This window comes from Piliocolobus tephrosceles, chromosome 16 (assembly GCF_002776525.5).
Source record: "Piliocolobus tephrosceles isolate RC106 chromosome 16, ASM277652v3, whole genome shotgun sequence".
NCBI classification, from domain to species: Eukaryota; Metazoa; Chordata; class Mammalia; order Primates; family Cercopithecidae; genus Piliocolobus; species Piliocolobus tephrosceles.
This window is the reverse complement of record NC_045449.1, coordinates 31,267,156-31,286,787: the sequence shown is the minus strand read 5'-3', so window position 1 is coordinate 31,286,787 and position 19,632 is coordinate 31,267,156. Positions and strand designations below refer to the sequence as shown.

Below are 19,632 nucleotides of genomic sequence, written 5' to 3'. Positions count from 1 at the left end.
TCTTTCTCTTTTATTTCTTTTTATAATTATTATTAACGACTCCCTCTCACTCCCCCTACTCCTTGCTTCTGACAGAATATTGACTAGGAACCAGAAGCCCATTTCTGCTTAGCCTTAAGGGCAGCTGTTTACACAGCAGCAGTGTTACATAGGTTTACTGTGTCGTATGTCTGTGTAACACTGGATTTGGATCTTGTATTTAGCTGCCAGAAGTGACTGTGATGAAGTAGGAGAGATAAACTGATAGATTGGCTGCCAGAAAGATGTTGGGAATCAATCAGATAAACAGGGTAGAGAAATAGCTTGCTGTTTTCTAGTGATAATAAAACCAGCGGCTTCTGGTCCCTGCATTCTTAAACATAATTGCTGTGGTAATAATGTCCAAAATAAGCAAATGAAAAAACATCACGGGAGGTTTTCTAATTGCAATTGAGATATCCTTTTCCCTTTTGCAATAAAGATTCATCTTTTGGAAGTGAATATTTTTATAAATTTGTTTTACTTCTTACAGTGCCTACTTACATAAACATATGAAATTAGAAAGAGACCTGCTTTCAGAGGGATTTATTTCTGTTTCTTCATCCTCCCACAGGCTTCAGCTATTTGATTTGGTGAAATATCTCTATTGCCACCACCATGCCTCACCTACAAAATAATGGCTAATTTTTATGAAGAAACAAGTTTTAAGGTCAAACCTGGATTATTGACAGATGATTAGCAGAACTAGTTTATCTTAGCGTCTTCACTTAAATTTCTCTCAGAAGATTTTCGGAATTTTAATCTCTGTTTCTCTTTCTCTGCATATAGTACTTGTAGTTCTATTATTGTAATTTAGGGTTTTTCTCCTTTAGTGTTTGACTTTTAAAACCATTGCTTCTCTTCACCCAGGACTTTTAAGATTCAGTGAAGATTCATAAGTCTGTACGAAAGGTGCAGACATAGATTTCAACTGGGTGCAGTGGAGTCAGGATTAAAATGACAGTAGGAGAGTCATTTAGAATAACTCCCATGGAGTTAATTATACGGGATGAGAGACTAATCTTCTGTGGTATATTTGCAGTATACAAATGACTTTCTTTAGGTTCCCTCTTAAAATTTTTTGGCTATGAATGTGTTGGTATCATGTGTGGCTAAATCACTTAATACCAAGCATGGTAGAGTAGCAGGTATGGGAAACAAGAGGATGATGCGCACACTTTTAATTACATACAGTAAAGGCTTTTTGCCTGAGGAAGACCTTTCTGACTGTTGGAGGTTATAGTTCAGAAGTTAACCTTGCACCATTATCCTATTGGTGAGGAGCTGATGCATTTCCCTTTTTGCCACATGGCCCTTCCCACCTGACCTTTTAAAGATTCTCCATTGATATCGATGAAGTGAACAAAACTAATCATAAAAACAATGAAGGGAATGTTGCACACTCATTGATGTATTTGAAATGAACTGCAGTACAATAAGTCTTCCAAATGGACTTCTGTTCTCAGCTACTGCTAGAGCCACCTTTTTAAAGATATATAACTATGAAAGGGTTAACGGGAATTCAGTAATGCTCTTGCCACTGTGTTGTCCCTTATTGATTGTAGTTTTAGAGCTGTCGCTGTGCCATTCAGAATTACTTCTCTGCCCTTTTAAAACCAGTTGTACTGGAAGATGATAAATAAATTTGTTGCTTTCCTTTTTCCCCTAGCTCCTTCGAGAACTCATAGAACGGAAGACCAGCTCCTTGGATCCCAACGATCAGGTGGCCATGGGAAGGTAATCTAGATACAGCTTTCTGTTCATGCAAGCAGCCTATGTAATAGTTTCTCCCCTTGAGTCCTTTTAAGTCTACCTGCAAAGCAATGATTGGTCCTATAATTATTGAAGTTAAGCAAGATAACAAAAGCTAGAAAGAAAACGTGACTAATTATTTACCCTACATTGCCTAAAGTACAATTTGAAAAGAAATTATAAAACACCAATGTGTTTGTTTTTTAGAGTTTGTTTTCCCAAGTCTTTCTGATGCTCTTTGCTCCCTGGTTTGCGTTGTGATTGTATCCATATCAATCTGTTGACCAGTGGATACAAAGCAGCCACCCAAATGTGAGCTCTCAGCTGTCGGAACATGGCACTGCACACAACAGGTTCCTTGCTTAGTCGAATCTGCTTTGTTAGAGTCTGCCCTAATTTAGACCTCCACCCCTTCAGTAAAAGCTTCAGCACAATTAGAAATGGTACGTGGCAGCATTACCTAGATGTCAGGGCAGAATGTAAAGTAGTGAAGGAAGGCTCTTGTGTGTATGCTTCATCCTGCGGTCGGAAAATAAAAAGGGCATTTAGAGTGCTACCTAATGAATAGTGTACATTTAAATAGCCATGAGCCATAATTTGCAAAAGCATGAAAGGAAACAAAAGCTGCAAGTGCCAGAATGGGATTCTAGGCAGAGCAGCCTTTCGAGAAAGCAATGAAAAATTTGTGTTGATAAAATAATTTTATTTGAGTAAAATATTATTTGAATTTTAGGGTAGGATGTTGTTGATGTTTCGTTTATCTCTGGAATGTTATAGAGAGCTGTTCACTATAAATTTAATGTGATAGAGCAAATTGCATTTAAGTGGTGATTATATTGTACATTTATCTGACTTTACAATAAAATAGATTATGGTAATTAAGATTATATTAAGATTACAGTAATTGGATTTCCCTAGATTTTTTTTTTTTTTCTGGTGTTGAGTTTTCGTTGTATAAATCAGGTAAGATGACTAGCTGCTGCTACTGTTTCTCCTTCTTTTTCTTTTTTTCACTTTAGTTCATATGAGCAATTTATGAAGATTTTCTTAGCCTAGTATCCCTTATTGAAAAATTAATTCTTTCGTATCTAAAATGACTGCAGAATGTGAATCTTGTTTGGATTCTGATCCAGACAAGCCAATTGTAAAATTGAGACATTCCAGGAAATGTGAAGACTGACTGAATATTTGATAATAAAGAATTATTGTTGACTTTTTTTTTTAGATGTGGTAATGGTATTGAGATTATATTGAGGGGAGAAGAGTCCTTATATCTCCTCTTGTATAGCAACACATACTGAAGTATTTATAGATGAAATGAAAATTAACAATTTAAAACAAATAAAATTAATTTAAAACAATTGAAAACTAGTATCAGGATCAGTAGTGGATAATTATTTAAAAATTAGCAAAAATTAGAAAGCACAAGAAAAAGCACTGAAGGATTACCAAAGGGAGAGTTAGATTTTAAAAATTCATGCATTCAAACCAACCGGCAGTTGCAACATTAGTAATAGAACATGCTGCATAGCTAAAACATTACAAGAAAACTCAAGCAGCTATACTAAAATTTGATGGGTTTGCCTGCAGACTGGTAGATTTTGTGCTTGTCACAGCAACTCCAAATACTAAGGAGCATTGTTAACCAAATTTGCTGTAGAATTTCCCAGTTGCCATTTGTTGTTTTACCATTACACAAATCCTGTTCAATTGATTAGTCAGTTTGGCCCCAAACTAGCTTAAGGAACTTGATGTAGGTTGATGATTTCTTTCTGCAGATTGTTAGAATAATTCCGATTTGTCAATATGTATAACTATTTCTGTTAGTGATGATGCATAATATTGCTTGTGAATTTTCCAGGCAGTGGCTTGCAATCCAGAAGTTACGAAGTAAAATCCACAAAAAAGTAGATAGGAAAGCCAGCAAAGGCAGGAAACTTCGGTGAGTTCCTTTTCGGAAAAAATGTCAACATATATTGTATATGTATCTCTTCTCTTGCATTCTGGCTGTTATGTCATTTTTCTTTTTCTTCTGATGATTCTGTTTTTAAGGATCAGAAAAATAAACAATATTTGAAGGTTTTTGCAACTCAGTTTTTCTTATTCTAAAATGGAAATACAGTTTCATTGACTTTTGTGCTACTATTGTGAATGGATGAGTGAAATAATATGTGCATTCCTTTGAAAGAGAAAAAGAGAAAAAATAAGAAAACAAAGATAGTTGAAATTATATTAATTTTAACAATTAATTTCTATAGAATAATATAAAAATGTTATGGCCAGACACAATGGCTCATGCCTGTAATCCTAGCACTTTGGGAGGCTGAGGTGGGAGATCCAGACCATCCTGGCCAATATGGTGTCTCTGCTGAAAATACAAAAATTAGCCAGGTGTGGTGGTGGACTTCTATAGTCCCAGCTACTTGGGAGGCTGAGGCAGGAGAATCACTTGAACCCAGGAGGCAGAGGTTGCAGTGAGCCAAGATCGTGCCACTGCGCTCCTGCCTGGGCTACAGAGTGAGACTCCATCTAAAAAAATAATAATGATAAAAATAAAAATGTTATTGTCTTATTGGTCCATTTTCATGAGCCATATGTGCACACAGTATGCTAAAAAGATATAAGTGAAGGACTACAGGGAATGTTAACAAAGTTTTTAAATGAGAGGAAAAATAAAATGTTTATGAGAAAATAGAGAAATTTCTGACTTTAGGAAATCCCTCCCCTGTGAGCTCTTTAAGGAGTTTTATAAGGGTACACATAAAAGAAGGAACAAAGTAGAAACTGACCTCGCTATACTGTGCTATACTGTTAGACTTGGTAACTGTCGTGTGTGTGTGTATGAAACACAGTATCATCACACAAAGTCTCAGTGTCAAAGAAACTGCCTGTAATTCAGGTGCACACTGAGAGAAAATCTTAAACTTGTTTTAGGACAGTTTCAGGCAGGTAGTTAAACCCACATCCTTATTAGAACCTGCCTGTCATTAAATTCCCTTTAGACAAATGTGGGTCTGATTTTTAAAGATCTTCGGAGAAGTATATTTTCTCAGTTACTTTAATTAACTTGTTTTAGTATTTAACACAACTCATCAGGAAATGCTGATTTTTCTTTAACTTTGCAAAAGTACACAGTATCATCAACTTTGCAAAGTATCATCCTTTGATTTAGGGTCGCTTTTTTAAAATCTCAGGTTAAATTGTTAGGATTTGCTTACCTTTTTTTATATCTTGAAATTTCCAAATCTTCATAGTTCTCTAGGTTCATTTTTAGAGGTAAAGAGCATGGACTTAAGACCCAGACTGCCTGAGTTTGAATCCCGGCTTTGACATTGATTAGTAGCTACTTTGGGCAAGACCCTTTAACTCTGTGCTAGTTTCTTCATCTGTAAAATGGATATGATAATATACCAGCCTTGAAGGGTTGCTGTGAGGATTAAATGAACAGTATATGTATGGCTCTTAGAATAGCACCAGGTACATAGTAAGCACTATGTAAGTGTTTATTGCCATTACTACTGTCATTATTATTGCTACCAGTATTCCAAGGTTGGGTCAGTCTCTTTTCCTCGTGTTCATTTATTTGTTTACTGACACGTCTCTTCTGTACCTGTCTCCCCCAAGCCCACTTCGAGGATTTAAAGAAGAACGTTACTAATAGTACTTCATAGGTGACTAGGCTGAATGATTATCTTATTCTTTGTTTTGGGGATCAAATTTTTCTCCAGTAGTATACTTTTAAAATTGTAATTTTATGAGGACATACATGTTCTCTAGAAGGAAGAGCTTAGGATTTCAAATCACAAGACTTGCGTTCAAATCCTGGCTCTGTCTGGTGATATGATTTTGGTTATTCTTTATTCTCTGGGCCTTACTTTTCTCATTTACTAAGTGGAGATAATAATCCCTGCTTTGGGGATTTGGTATGGGAATTAAATGAAATCATGTGCAAATATCTGGTACATAGATTTATTAGTTTGAAAGGAAAAAAAACCAGGATTTTGTTTTAATAGCAACTGCTTTTTATATTAATGAATTCCACTAGCTTCATTAAACTGTTGATTACAGGTATGTGTCAGTGCAATTAGATACCTTTGCTTTTGCAGCATTTCGATAGCAGTGGAGATCCCCACATTCTCATCTATCCAGAGGCAGTAAAATCTTATTCTGGCAAGAGGCATTCTTTTTAAACAGGGTTAAACATGAAAATATTAAATAATAACTGGTTTTAGTGTCCTTCACCCTCTAAGAAGATGGTCATTAGGTGGTAGTTAAGACCCAGTCTGCCCTCAGGGAGCATACACATCATCTGTGGTATATGTGGAGGATTGGTTCCAGGACGCACAAACACTCCCACACCCCCACCCCTGCAGACACCAAAAATCTACAGTGCTCAAGTTCCTTATATAAAATGGCATAGTATTTGCCTATAACCTACACGCATCCTCCCTATACTTTAAATCGTCTCTAGATTACTTATAATCCCTAATTCAATACAAATGCCATGTAAATAATTGTTACACTACACTGTTTCGGGAATAATAACAGGAAAAAAAATTGGGACATATTCAATATAGACACAATCATTTATGTCTTAAGTATTTTTGATCCATGGTTGATTAAATCTGTGGATGCTGAACCCACAGAATCAGAAAGCCAACTAGTCTGGAGAGGGTGGCAGACCCTAGCCGACTGAGGTACTGTGTGGGTGGTGTAGCAGTAGAAATAATCCTGCTCCACCCTTGAGGGATGCAGACTGCTCAGGAAGACTTGCACAAGAAGACATCCTCACTGAGCCTTGAGAGATTAGTAGGTGTTTGCCCAGTGAAAGGCAAAGAGAGTGTGTGCAAAAAAGTTTGTAAGCTTGAGAGAGTGTGGGGCCCATTTTGGGAACTGTAATTAATTTGTTTTGGCAGAGACTTTTGTAGCAAACTGGGATTTGAACTAATTGGTCTGATTCCAGAGTTCTTCTAACCTCTGGCTGTTGAGTTGTTTTACTGGCAGGACCAACTGGCCTATACAGGCACCAAAAGTGAATATGAGAGAATGGTAGGAGATAAGGCTGCATGCATGGGTGAATGATAGATCATGGCCATGTTAAGAATTTTGGACTTTATTCTGTAGGCTGTAGTGAGTCATTGAAAGATTTTAGGCAAGGCCGGGCGCAGTGGCTCAAGCCTGTAATCCCAGCACTTTGGGAGGCTGAGACGGGTAGATCACGAGGTCAGGAGATCGAGACCATCCTGGCGAACATGGTGAAACCTCGTCTCTACTAAAAAAATACAAAAAACTAGCCGGGCGAGGTGGCGGGAGCCTGTAGTCCCAGCTACTCGGGAGGCTGAGCCAGGAGAATGGCGTGAACCTGGGGGGCGGAGCTTGCAGTGAGCTGAGATCCGGCCACTGCCCTCCAGCCTGGACGACAGAGTGAGACTCCATCTCAAAAAAAAAAAAGAAAGATTTTAGGCAGAGGAATATTGTTATCACATTCACATTTTAGAAAGATGATTGGCTGGGCACAGTGGCTCACGCCTGTAATCCCAGCGTTTTGGGAGGCTGAGACAGGTGGATGGCTTGAGGTCAGGAATTTGAGACCAGCCTGGCCAACATGGTGAAACCTCGTCTCTACTAAAAATACAAAAATTAGCCAGGTGTGATAACATGTGCCTGCAGTCCCAGCTACTCCAGAGGCTGAGGCAGGAGAATCACTTGAACCCAGGAGGCAGAGGTTTCAGTGAGCAGAGATCATGCCACTGCACTCCAGCCTGAGTGACAGAGCAAGACCTCGTCTCAAAAAAAAAAAAGATAATTGTAGGAGATTTTCTATAAAGGACTGGAAAATTATGAGAGCGAGGCCTGGAAGGAATAGGAGATGACAGATTGAGAGACATTTATACAGGTGAGTAGTTCTTACTTAGGAGTGGCCACACATGAAGAGGTAAAGGAAAGTGAGAAGGTTGGAATGACTCCTAGGGTTTCAGGGAACTAGATAGGTCTTGGTAGTAATCATTGATATGTGTAAAAGAGGGGCTGCAAGGAGAACATCTTTTTTGTTGTTGTTTTTTGAGGGAGGGAGTGGATTCAGTTTCTGACCCTTCAGAAATCCAAGTTGAGAGATTTTTCAGTCGAGAGGAGGATGTAGGTATTTATTAGTTGATAGTTTGGCAACAGCTTAATTGCTGTTTCCCAGTGAGAGTACAGTGTGACAAGAATACAGAGTGACAAGAGTAGAATCCTGAAGAATGTCAACATGCGTGAGATGTAAGAGGAGCTCGTAAAGAATGCTGAGGAACAGTGGCCATTGAGGGAGGAGGGCAGGAGGAGGTTAGTGACAGCAGTGAATACAGGACAGTGTTTAGTAAGGGGACAGGAGCGCCTGGTACATCAGAGAAATCACAAAGGGCAGCATCATTTCATTTGTGATCACATTTCTTCACGTGAAATGCCTTTGGTTACTGAAGAATTCCAGAAACCTCAAACTAAAACTTTCCATACTTAAAAGGCCTCTAGAATTTCTGTGTCAACTTTTACTGTCTTGATTGATTTGTTTCATAAAAGCCTTTTGGAATCCAGTTGTAGACGGAATGAGAGAAATAGAAAACCACCACTAGGGAAACCCCACCCTAATAATTTTTGCAGACAAGGTCCACCCATAGATGCTAAAATCTATGGGCAAAAGTTTGAGGAGAAACTGTATTTATATGGTCTCTAAGTATCTCCCCCAAGATATTTGTCCATTACAAAGAGAAACATAGTGGCTTTGCAATAATCTAGCAGATGCCACCTTAACCAAGTGTTGAAGATGAACAGCACCAGTAAAGAGACATATCCACACCCCCTCTGTCTTCAGTAGAAAGATAAAACATCATTTCTGTGGTATTCTTGCCAAAAAATGCCTAACCGTAATCTCATCATAAAACAGCATACAAATCCACATTGTGAGACACTCTACCAAATAACTGACCTGCACTCGTCAAGTGTCAAAATAATGAAAAAACAAAGACTGAGGGACTGTCACAGATTGCGGAAGACTAAGGAGACATCACAGCGAGGTGTAATGTGGGATCTTAGGAGCCTAAAATTATTACAGAACAAAAAGGTTTTAATATGAGTTCATGTGTGTTGAATTGGTTTTGGTTTTGTCATCTGTACTCACCTGGCTCATCTTGAGACCATAAATGTTAGGATGTGGTCAGAATCAGGGAGTAGTCTTTACTTAGCAATAGCATAGCAACTGACATCTCCAGAAATCCCCGGTCAGGCACTGCTGAGCAATTTATATGCAGAGGCAGAAAGAGCACAAGCTCTGGAGCCAAACTTCCTAGGTTTGAAAGCTGACTTTTCCATTTCCCAGCCTTGAGACTTTGGACAAATTTCTTTACATCTCTGTGCTTCAATGTCCTCATCTGTGAAAGGAGTATAATCATAGAAGTGACATTTCATAGGGTTGTTATGCAGATTAAATGAGCTAATTCATGTGAAGTAACATTGCCAGCATTACATAGTTAGTAAGTAACAAACTGGGATTTGAACTAATTGGTCTGATTCCAGAGCCTGCTCTTCTAATCTCTGGATATTGAGTTGTTTCACTGGCAGGACCAACCCTATACAGGCACCAGAATGATGCCTTGGCTACCTTAGCATCCTTTCCTAAGGGGTTAAACCAAGTGGCCCTCCCAGGCTAGATGAGAATATTATAAACAACTTTCTAGGGTTAGACTTCAAGAACAGACAGTGTACGCCAGCTATCTTCACTGATACTAGGGCCCAACGCTGAGCAATTTTTGCTCCTTGTTTGTGATAGGGTTGTATGTGTAAGACTTCCAGAAATGTAGCAAAGATGAACATTACCTTCTAGAAACAGTTTAAATAATAACGCTTCATTAGTTCAAATGATACAGTCTGGTCAGACTTGCTAATTGGATGCTAGAAAATAACGTTTTTTAAAAAAACAAATATTTTGGTTTTTGGAAATACAGTAATTATAATTATTGATTATCAGTATTCTAATTAGCATTATATATAAGTGGATTTAGTTATGATTTAATCAGAAATCATAATGTAAGTGGATCAAACTCCTGAGCCTTTAATAATATGATGTCTTACTGTGTTGGTCTGTTCTTCCACAACAAAATAATATTTATCTTTTCTTAGTATGGTTAGTAAAAGGTGATTTAATATTACAACATACACCCATTTTCAGTAGTATTGAGATTAGATGAATATGTTATGCTAAGTACAGATTACTAAACAGTCTTTAATCTGATTTCTTCCTAAAGCCTGTATTTCATCATGTAGTTAATAGTTATTAACTATATTGTATTAAATGTAAAGATATTCTACAGAGCAGTGCCATCTAATAAAAATATTAATATGTATTTTATTATTTAATATTATTATTTAATATTATATATGCAATTTTAAATGTTCTAGTAGCCACATTGAAAAAGTAAAAAGGTGAACTTGATTTTAATAACAAATTTCATTTAACCCAATATATAAAAATATTATTTCAGAAATTTATTATTTGAAGAATTATTGATGACATATATTATTTTTTTGTCCCAAGTCTTCAAAATCTGGTTTGTATCTTATACTTAATTACAGTACATCTCAATTCAGACTAGCCCCACTTCAAATGCACAGTAGCCACGTGTGGCTAGTAGCTACTGCATTGCATAACACGACTGTAGGATATAGTTCATAGTCTTGGTCTAGAAAGTGAATTAAACCCATCTGTGGACACAGCCAAGAATAGTAATCATACTTTCAGATGGACACTGAAGTTTAGTGAGGCCTAAGGACATTAAAAGATATATTTAATTAACAGTATTTTTGCTTTATATTTAAATAAAAAGTTATATAAATATTTGTGCTCATACATTGACACAACTTTTGGGAGGGCATTTTGACTCAGTCAGGTTTACATATGCGTACCTTTCAACTCAGCAATTTCACATCTAAGGGTTATGTATTGGCCACGCTCAGTGGCTCATGCTTGTAATTACAGCACGTTGGGAGGCTGAGGTGGGAGGACCACTTGAGCTTAGGAATTTGAGACCAGCCTGGACAACATAGCAAGACCCTCTCTCTACAAAAAAAAAAAAAAGGTTTAAAAATTAGCCAGGCATGGTGGCACACACTTCTAGTCCCAGCTTCTTGGTGGTGGTGGTGGGGGCTGGGAGGCAGAGGTTGGGGGATGGCTTGAGCCCGGAAGGTCAAGGCTATAGTGGGCCATGATTGCACCACTGCACTCAAGCCTGAGCAACAAAGCAACACCCTATCTCAAAAAACAAAACAAAACATCACCAACAAAAGACAGAGGTCTTTTTTCATTTTATAAAAAGTGAAGAATTAGACTGGGTGTGGTGGCTCACGCCTGTAATCCCAGCACTTTTGGAGGCCAGTGCAGGTGGATCACTTGAGTCCAAGAGTTCGAGACCAGCCTGGGCAACATGGTGAAACCCCATCTCTACTGAAAATACGCATATTAGCTGGGCACGGTGGTACACTCATGTAGTCCCAACCACTCAGGAGGCTGAGGTGGGAGGATGGGTTGAGCCTGCGAGTCAGACGTTGCAGTGAGCCGAGATAGCACCACTGCATTCCAGCCTGGGTGACAGTGAGTCCCTGTCTCAACGACAACAACAACAAAAAGGTGAAGAATTAGAAGCAATGTATATGTTCAAAAATATGAAAATATGGTACTTCTGTTCCTACGACTATAAGCAGCCATTTATAAATTGTTTATGGGACATTGCTTATAAAGCTAGGTGAGAAAAGAATTCATTCAATATTATATGAATATATATGTAAAAGGATCAGTATGTGAAACAAACATAACAATTGTCTATAGGTAGAAGGATTTTGTGTGGGATTTGTTTTTGTTTTTTAGATAAGCTTATACTCTGTAGTGAGCCGTGATCACACCACTGCACTCCAACCTGAGCTACAAAACCCAGACCTGAGGGCTCACTGCAGTCTCAACCTCCTAGGCTTAAGCAATCCTTCCACCTCAGCCTCCCGAGTAGTTGGGACTACAGGCACATGCCACCATGCCTGGCTAGTTTTCTTACTTTTTAATTTTACTTATTTCTTTTTTTGAGACAGAGTTGTGCTCTGTCGCCCAGGCTGGAGTGCAGCGGCCTGATCTCAGCTCATTGCAACCTCCACCTTCTGGGTTCAAGCGATTCTCCTCCCTCAGCCTCCCGAGTAGCTGGGATTACAGGCGCGCACCACCATGCCCGGCTAATTTTTGTATTCTTAGTAGAGACAGGATTTTGCTGTGTTGGCCAGGCTGGTCTTAAACTCCTGACCTCAGGTGATCCACCTGCTTCAGGCTCCTAAAGTTTTGGGATTATAGGCATGAGCCACTGCACCAAGCCAGTTTTTTTACTTCTTGGTTTTTATTTGTTTGTTTTATTTTTGAAACAAAATATCTCTCTGTCACCTAGGCTGGAGTGCAGTGACGTGATCTCGGTTCTCTGCAACCTCCATCTCCCGGGTTCAAGAGATTCTCCTGCCTCAACCTCCCTATTTACTGGGATTACAGGCATGTGCCACCACACCCGGCTAATTTTGGTATTTTTAGTAGAGACGGGGTTTCAAAATGTTGGCCAGGCCAGTCTTGAACCCTGACCTCAGGTGATCTGACCCGCCCCCGGCCTCCCAAAGTTCTGGGATTACAGGCGTGAGTCACCGTGCCTGGCTAGTTTTTTTTACTTTTTGTAGAGACGGGGTGGTGCTATGTTGCCCAGGCTGGTCTTGAACTCCTGGGCTCAGGCGATCTGCCTGGCCTCTCAAAGTGCTCAGGTTATAGGCATGAGCCACTGTGCCAAGCCAACTGTATGTGTTTTCTGTGTGGGTTTTTTATTTTTTTATTTTTTTGTATTTTATACCTTTTGTATTACTTTTTTTCTCTTGATGTGGGAGTACAGACAGGGTCTTACTATGTTGTCCAGGCGGGTTTTGAACTCCTGGCTTCAAGCAATCCTTCTGCCTCAGCCTCCCACAGTGGTGGGATTACAGGCGTGAGCCACCGCACCCTTGCCACCATTACTTGTATAAAAGGGAAAATCTTATCAGTATTATTCTTATAAAATTCATTTGTTGAAATAAAGACTTACCTTTGGGAGGCTGAGCTGTGGGTGATATAATAAATAATTAAATTATTTGATAGAAGTATAGAAGTGTTCCTAAAACTTTAAAATATTATGTATTGAAGACATGAAAATATCACATTTTGTTTCTGGATAGTGTTTTGCCCTAGTAGAGTTTTTTGGGTTAGAATTTTATTTTATGTATATATAGAGGGCACATTATAATGAGTAGAAAAGGATACCCTTTTGAGTTATCTTTGGTATGATTTGGACTGTGTAAGGTCATGTATTTTCTAGAGAATCTCAAACACATCATACAAAATATTTTTTTTTGCAGTTGGTGGGAAATGTAGGTGATGTAACTTCCATAGTACCTAGACTGAAGACCTAGGAATCAGACTTACTGTGAATTCAGTTGTGTTTCTCCATTTAAAGGTGGGGGAAATGAAAGACCCACTGGATCTAGTGCATGGAGATGACGTGGAATTGCAGACCCCTTTTCTGACTTGGGGAACCAGTGGCAGTGTGGATGGTGTTGATGAGGTGTTGCATTCAGATGCTATACCACTACCTTTGCTGCTGCCAGTAGATGACTTTTATGACGTCTATTAAAATGAAAAATGCTTAAGGTATATGTAGAGGAAGAAAATGAGGTAGTCAATTCTTCATTGTCTTTAGTCTGGAATAATATTTAAGGGTTGTATATTGCTCAAAAGCACAAGTGTACCTATTCTTTTTTGAGGCTGTGGTGTAAATGAATCTGTGTTGAACAGTCATTTACAATATGCTGTTATCAGACTTTTCTCCTGTAGCATTAACGAAAAAGGGAAAAATGTACAGTCAGCTCTACATATTTGTGAGTTCCACGTCTGCAGATTCAACCAACCAAGGATTGAAAATACTCAGGCCTAGGGAAAGGAGCGTTGTGTCTCTACCTGTGAACAAGTGCAGACTTTTTTCTTGTCATTATTCCCTAAACAATACATTATAACAACTGCTTACGTAGTATTTACACTGCATTAGGTATTTTAAGTAATCTAGAGATGAGTTAAGTATATGGGAGCGTGTGTGTAGATTACATGCAAATACTGTGCCATTTTGTATAAGGAACTAAAGCATCCGTGGATTTTTTTTATCCATGAGGAGTCCTGGAACCATTCCCCCACAGATCCCATAGGATGGCTGTAGTTGGTCATCCCAGTGACAGTGGTAAGGGCCTATGAATTTTTCCCTATCCCACTTTGTAGCCAGATGTTCCAGTGATCGGTTCTGGAGTTTGTTAACTCACGGAATGTGTTTCCTCTCCTAGGTTAGTAGTTACTAATGTTGCTGCCTGTTTGCTTCCTGCTTTATTTAGGTTTCATGTCCTTAGCAAGCTACTGAGTTTCATGGCACCTATTGACCATACTACAATGAATGATGATGCCAGGTGAGTAATAGATTAATTATGTGTCTCAAATGGCTTCATGACAGCCTGATATTGACCTGCTCTACAGCCTTTGCCCTCTCCATTTCTTCTTATCAGTTAACCATTTGTCATTGGCATCATAGTAGGGATCACATCTCTTCACCCTCATAATTACTATAAAACCAAACCAAAATCTTGCATAAATATCAGTGCTGCCTTTGGTGGTTTGTTTGGTTTTCCTGTTTTGTTGTGAGCTTTAGCCCAGCTCCCTGGGACATCTGAGCTCTCTAGGACAGGGCAGGCGGCCCATGTTCTTGCCGTTTGTACTTGGGGCTGTTGTGCATATGCTTTCCTTTTGAAAGTGGCTCTAGCGAGTGCTCTGGAGATGTGCATGTGTTGTATTTGTTGGGGATTGTGAGTGTTTTTATAAAAGATATGTATGCTTATTTTATAAAGCTGAAACGAGAGAAATACAGAAAAAAATGTATCCTCATGATACTGCTATTCAGAGATAACCTTTTTAAAATAACAGTTTCTTCTGTATCTATTAATCAGCATTCTATAATGAAGAGCTTCCTCTTCTCATTTATTTACCATTTATTTATTCATTTATATCAATATGGACTCATGTTTTCGATGAGTTATATTTATTTTGATGTTAAAATTGTCCCAGATAGTGGAAGTGCCTTCAAACTGGCTTGTGTCCTTCAAAGTTGTCTTCAGTCATTCTTTGAGTACTTCCTTACTTTCTGGCACAACAAGATGTTTAATGCTCATCTTAGACTTTCCATCTTCCAGCCCTGAAATCAGTCTTTCTTGAAGGAGCCCTGGTTCTTTTTAGTGGATTGTGGTATTTAGAAACCAGTATCGAGGTACTAGGGGTGCTTCTTGTTAGTGAGTGTTGCTATTTCTAGGCCTGCCAGGAGAGAGAGAAGTGTACGTGTATATACTCGCACATACACAGAAGACAGCCACTTTTAACATCCCACAGTATTTCACTTCAGCTTTTATAAGTTCCCTTTCAGTATGTTCCTGTTTTTCTTTTTTTTATTACTGAAATTATATTCGGGAAATATTTTATATACTGAGAGCGTTTTCATGTCATTTAAATAATTAATTTTTTAAATGACCAAATAATATTGTTATAATATTTATTTAGCCATTCACTAATTGTTGGACATAATGCTTGAGAAGCATTTTTTAACATATTTACCAAGTGAAATTATTGGTCATAATATAGGCACAGGTAGTTTTTGCCAGTTTTATCCCTCAAACTACATATAACTGTTTTATTTGAGAGTATTTTGTTAGCTACCAAATGCCATCAGATTTTCCACCCCTTGTCTGGAAAGTATGAGATCTGCAAATTTTGACAAACACTATTACTAGTTTTTATTTGGTTTATTCAGTATTTTGAGCACAAAACAGCCTTTGTATAGTTCTGAGTACATTTATATCTGGCCTTGTGACCCCATCTGCTATCCTGTACTTTGCAAGTGAATGTCTAGATATGGCCATGGTTTTTTGTTCATTTCTGGATCCAGCCTGTTTAAAAATTTTAGAGTAAAATGAGTGCATCTCAGATTCCCTGTCAGGATGCCATGAAAAAATTACATCAAGAAGAAAGCAGAACTAGATTTTGAAAATTAAATCAAATCCTTTAAGGTTACATTATTATCCCAGGCATAAAGTGAAACCTGATTTAGATATTAGTGGCATCTTTTGATCATAGTACTATAAAATTATTCAGAAATCAACTTTATCCCATTCTTAGTTGGAATTTTACTTGAATCCCTTGAGGGGTACTTAGTTTTTCCAGACTCTTACCAATATTAACTCCTAATTTTTGAAGGTCTACTATTTGCTAGACATAAAAATTATTTGAAAATAACTCTATGAGAATTAATTTGGGTATGGTCTATAAAAAATATAAAACCTGACTACAGAGGAATAAGGAAATGGAAGTTCATCTTTCTGACAGGATAATTCTGGGGATGGTAGGCAATTGTTGGCCATGGCTTTTGCTTCTCAGTGGTGTTAGGACCAACATCTCTTGGTCTTTCCCCCGTGGTCGCAAGATGGCTATTGCAACTTAGGCCATCAAACATGCATTCCAGGCAGGAAGAAGAGGAAAGAGCTGTGCCAGCCATACCTGTTTGTTTTTAGTCAGAAAAATAAAAGCTTCCCCAGAATTCCCTTCAGTAAACTTTTTGTATTTCATTGGCCAGAACTGTGTTACGTTGCCACTCCAGGTAGAGCAGGCAAGGGAGAAGGGGTTAGGAATGTGTTTGCTGGGTGACAGTCCTTGTGACATTTATAAGGAAAAAGGGCTGTCCCTTGTGGACTGATTTCTAATTACCAGCATTGTTCTCCTGCTGGTTTAGCTACTTAAGGAACGTGATAATATTCTTGTAGCTGGAGAACTGAACATTTGTTTTTACCAAAGTGCACACCATTCTCATTGTGTTTCCTAAGGATAGGGAGATGTGTCCATATCAACTGCTCGTGCTTTATGGTTTGAATAGGCTAGATTAACCATGGGTACAGTAAACAGGCACTAATTCTGTCTCCTGGTATCAAAATTTTTAGGGCCAGTAGTTATTGTTAACTTTTAAGTAAGAAGGAAGCAGTAATAGCTTATCCTCCTTTTTTTTTTTTAGTGGAAAAATGAAAGTGGAAGTAATCTAGTACCGTTCTATTCTGTTTCCCATTTGTACACCACAAATAGGAAGCTTTCATAATTGTTAGAATATCAGTATCACTGCATGCTACTTTTCCTCAAGTAAATAGTTTTGCTTTTCCTAAGTGATACATATGTCACTCTTGGTGTGCTGGGGGCATAGAGAATTTTTTTAAATGATTTTAAGGTAGTGAAGGACTTTATAAGCATGACTACAGGGCCAGAAGCTATAAGGTAAAGTATTAATAGATCTGATTACATAAAAGTCACATTGAAAAATACATCAGAAACAAAGTTAATAGGTAAATGATGAACTTGAACAAAAAAATTCCAGCGGATGACATATTTTTCTACTATGTAAAGAGTTTTTACAAATCTCTAAGAATATCCCAGTAACAATAATGGACACAGCATGTCAACAAGCAGACTTAAAAATCAAAACAGAAAAATTTCAAGGGCCAAAAACCATAAGCACTTTCAACCTAATTAAATAAATGCAAATTATTATAATGAGATTTCTTTTTATTATTTTTTTTGAGACAGAGTTTTGCTCTGTCACCCATGCTGGAGTGCCATGGCACTATTTGGGCTCACTGCAACCTCCGCCTCCTGGGTTCAAGTGATTCTCCTGCCTCAGCCTCCCGAGTAGCTGGGACTACATTTGTGTGCCACCATGCGTACCCCGCTCCTTTTTGTTGTCCTTATTCAGTTGGAAAATATTAAAAGGATTAGTAATACCCATTGTTGATGGTGGAAGGAAAAACGCACTTTTGCATACTGTTGTTGGAAATGTAATTGGCAAAATCTTTTGGGAGGACTATTTGACATTGTGTTTCCAACTTTTTTTTTTTTTTTTGAGATGGAGTCTTGCTCTGTTGCTCAGGCAAGAGTGCAGTGGTGCAATCTCAGCTCACTGCAGTCTCCGCCTCCTGGGTTCAGCAGTTCTCTTGCCTCAGCCTCCCATGGTCAGGCTGGTCTCTAACTCCTGACCTCAGGTGATTTACCTGCCTTAGCCTCCCAAATTGCTGGGATTACTGGTGTGAGCTACCATGCCTGGCCCTGTTTCTGATTTTTGAATGTTTCTGTTAACACAGAAAAATCTACTTGTAGGAGATAGCCATTAATAGTTGCCAAATACATTTGTGTCAAGGATCTTTATTGCAGTATTGTTTATAGAAAAATAAAAAATCCAAATGACCCAAACTAGATAATCACAGTAAAATCATTCAATGAATTTATTACTTTTTTTTTTTCTTAATAGAGACAGGGTCTCACTGTGTTTTCCTGGGCAGGAATGCAGTATGCAGTGGTGCAATCATAGCTCCCTGCAACCTCCAGTTCCTGGGCTCAAGGGATCCTCCCACCTCAGCCTCTTGAGTAGCTATGACTAACAGGTGCACACCACCACACTCCACTAATTTTAATTGTGGTAAAATACATGAAACAAAATGTTCTGCCCTTTTGATTTCTTGTTCCCAGAGGCACCTGCTCTTGTGGTTCTTAGCTTACCTGCATCTGGAAGTAGAAGCCCTCTTGTTTTCCTTAGTTGCTCATTGGTTCCAGTTTATCCTTCCACACGCGCCTAAATTGGATTAATCCTCAGTGGTTTTGGTGGGGGTGGTGTGTCCAGTTGCATATCCTTGAATTCCCCCCATATCCCTTTTCCAGTTTGAACGCAGTAAATTTGCCCTTGGTTGACTTAAATTGAAACTGGAACGTAGCTCATTAAGGGAGAGAGAGAGATCTTTAACATAGGATATTATCCTGTTAGTGTATCCTGGTGGAGAAAGATGTGTTACCTTTGAAAGGATAGTGGCATCTTCATTTTATTCTCTTGTTGTGTGGTCTGAGTAGTGTTACCTATTTAGTTAATTTCTGCTGATACAAATTCTTTTTTTTTTTTTTTTTTTTTTGAGGCAGAGTCTCGCTCTGTCACCCTGACTGGAGTGCAGTGGCCGGATCTCAGCTCACTGCAAGCTCCGCCTCCCGGGTTTATGCCATTCTCCTGCCTCAGCCTCCAGAGTAGCTGGGACTACAGGCGCCCGCCACCTCGCCCGGCTAGTTTTTTTTTTGTATTTTTAGTAGAGACGGGGTTTCACCGTGTTAGCCAGGATGGTCTCGATCTCCTGACCTCGTGATCCGCCCGTCTCGGCCTCCCAAAGTGCTGGGATTACAGGCTTGAGCCACCGCGCCCGGCCGCTGATACAAATTCTTTTCTCACGCTAGGAATTTTTATCTTCAAGCACTCTTTTTTTTTTTTTTTTTAACTTAAAATGTAAAGTAGCCAAGTTGTGTCCCTGTGTTACCAAATTTCCCTTTGGGGCATTTCCTTCTAGGTAGATGCTGGATATCGATTTAATGCCTTTGGATCTCCTTTGTTAGTGGAAATCTCATGCAATCCCTGATAGTTTCTATGTGCTGGTCTAGTAGATCTTTACGCTTCTCCATTGTGAGGTTTACAGGTGGTCTGTATTGCATGCCTGATGACCATTCCCAATATTGAGAGAAAACAAAATAAAGCCAAATTTGTCCGTGTATTATGTGTTTGCCTGCAAGGGAGGCGGTTACCATGAGCCTATAAATGATCCCTGGCTTTGTTAAACCCCTGATGCTCTTGACATGGGGCAGCTTAGCTCCCACGACAGCGTCATCTTTTTTTTTTTTTTTTTTTTTTTTTT

At 38.7% G+C, this 19,632-nt stretch overlaps 1 protein-coding gene across 2 annotated transcripts in view; it reads left to right on the top strand.

Moving 5' to 3' along the window:
• The window catches only part of AATF (apoptosis antagonizing transcription factor), a 111,526-nt gene that overhangs the window by 71,206 nt on the left and 20,688 nt on the right, over positions 1-19,632 (top strand). The window contains exons 9-11 of one of the 2 annotated variants that reach the window (XM_023204705.2): positions 1,688-1,755; positions 3,632-3,712; positions 14,224-14,295. In XM_023204705.2, the coding sequence (XP_023060473.1) occupies positions 1,688-1,755; positions 3,632-3,712; positions 14,224-14,295 (221 nt within the window). The remainder of the gene's footprint in view (positions 1-1,687; positions 1,756-3,631; positions 3,713-14,223; positions 14,296-19,632) is intronic. The other variant, XM_023204706.2, reaches the window with a different exon arrangement.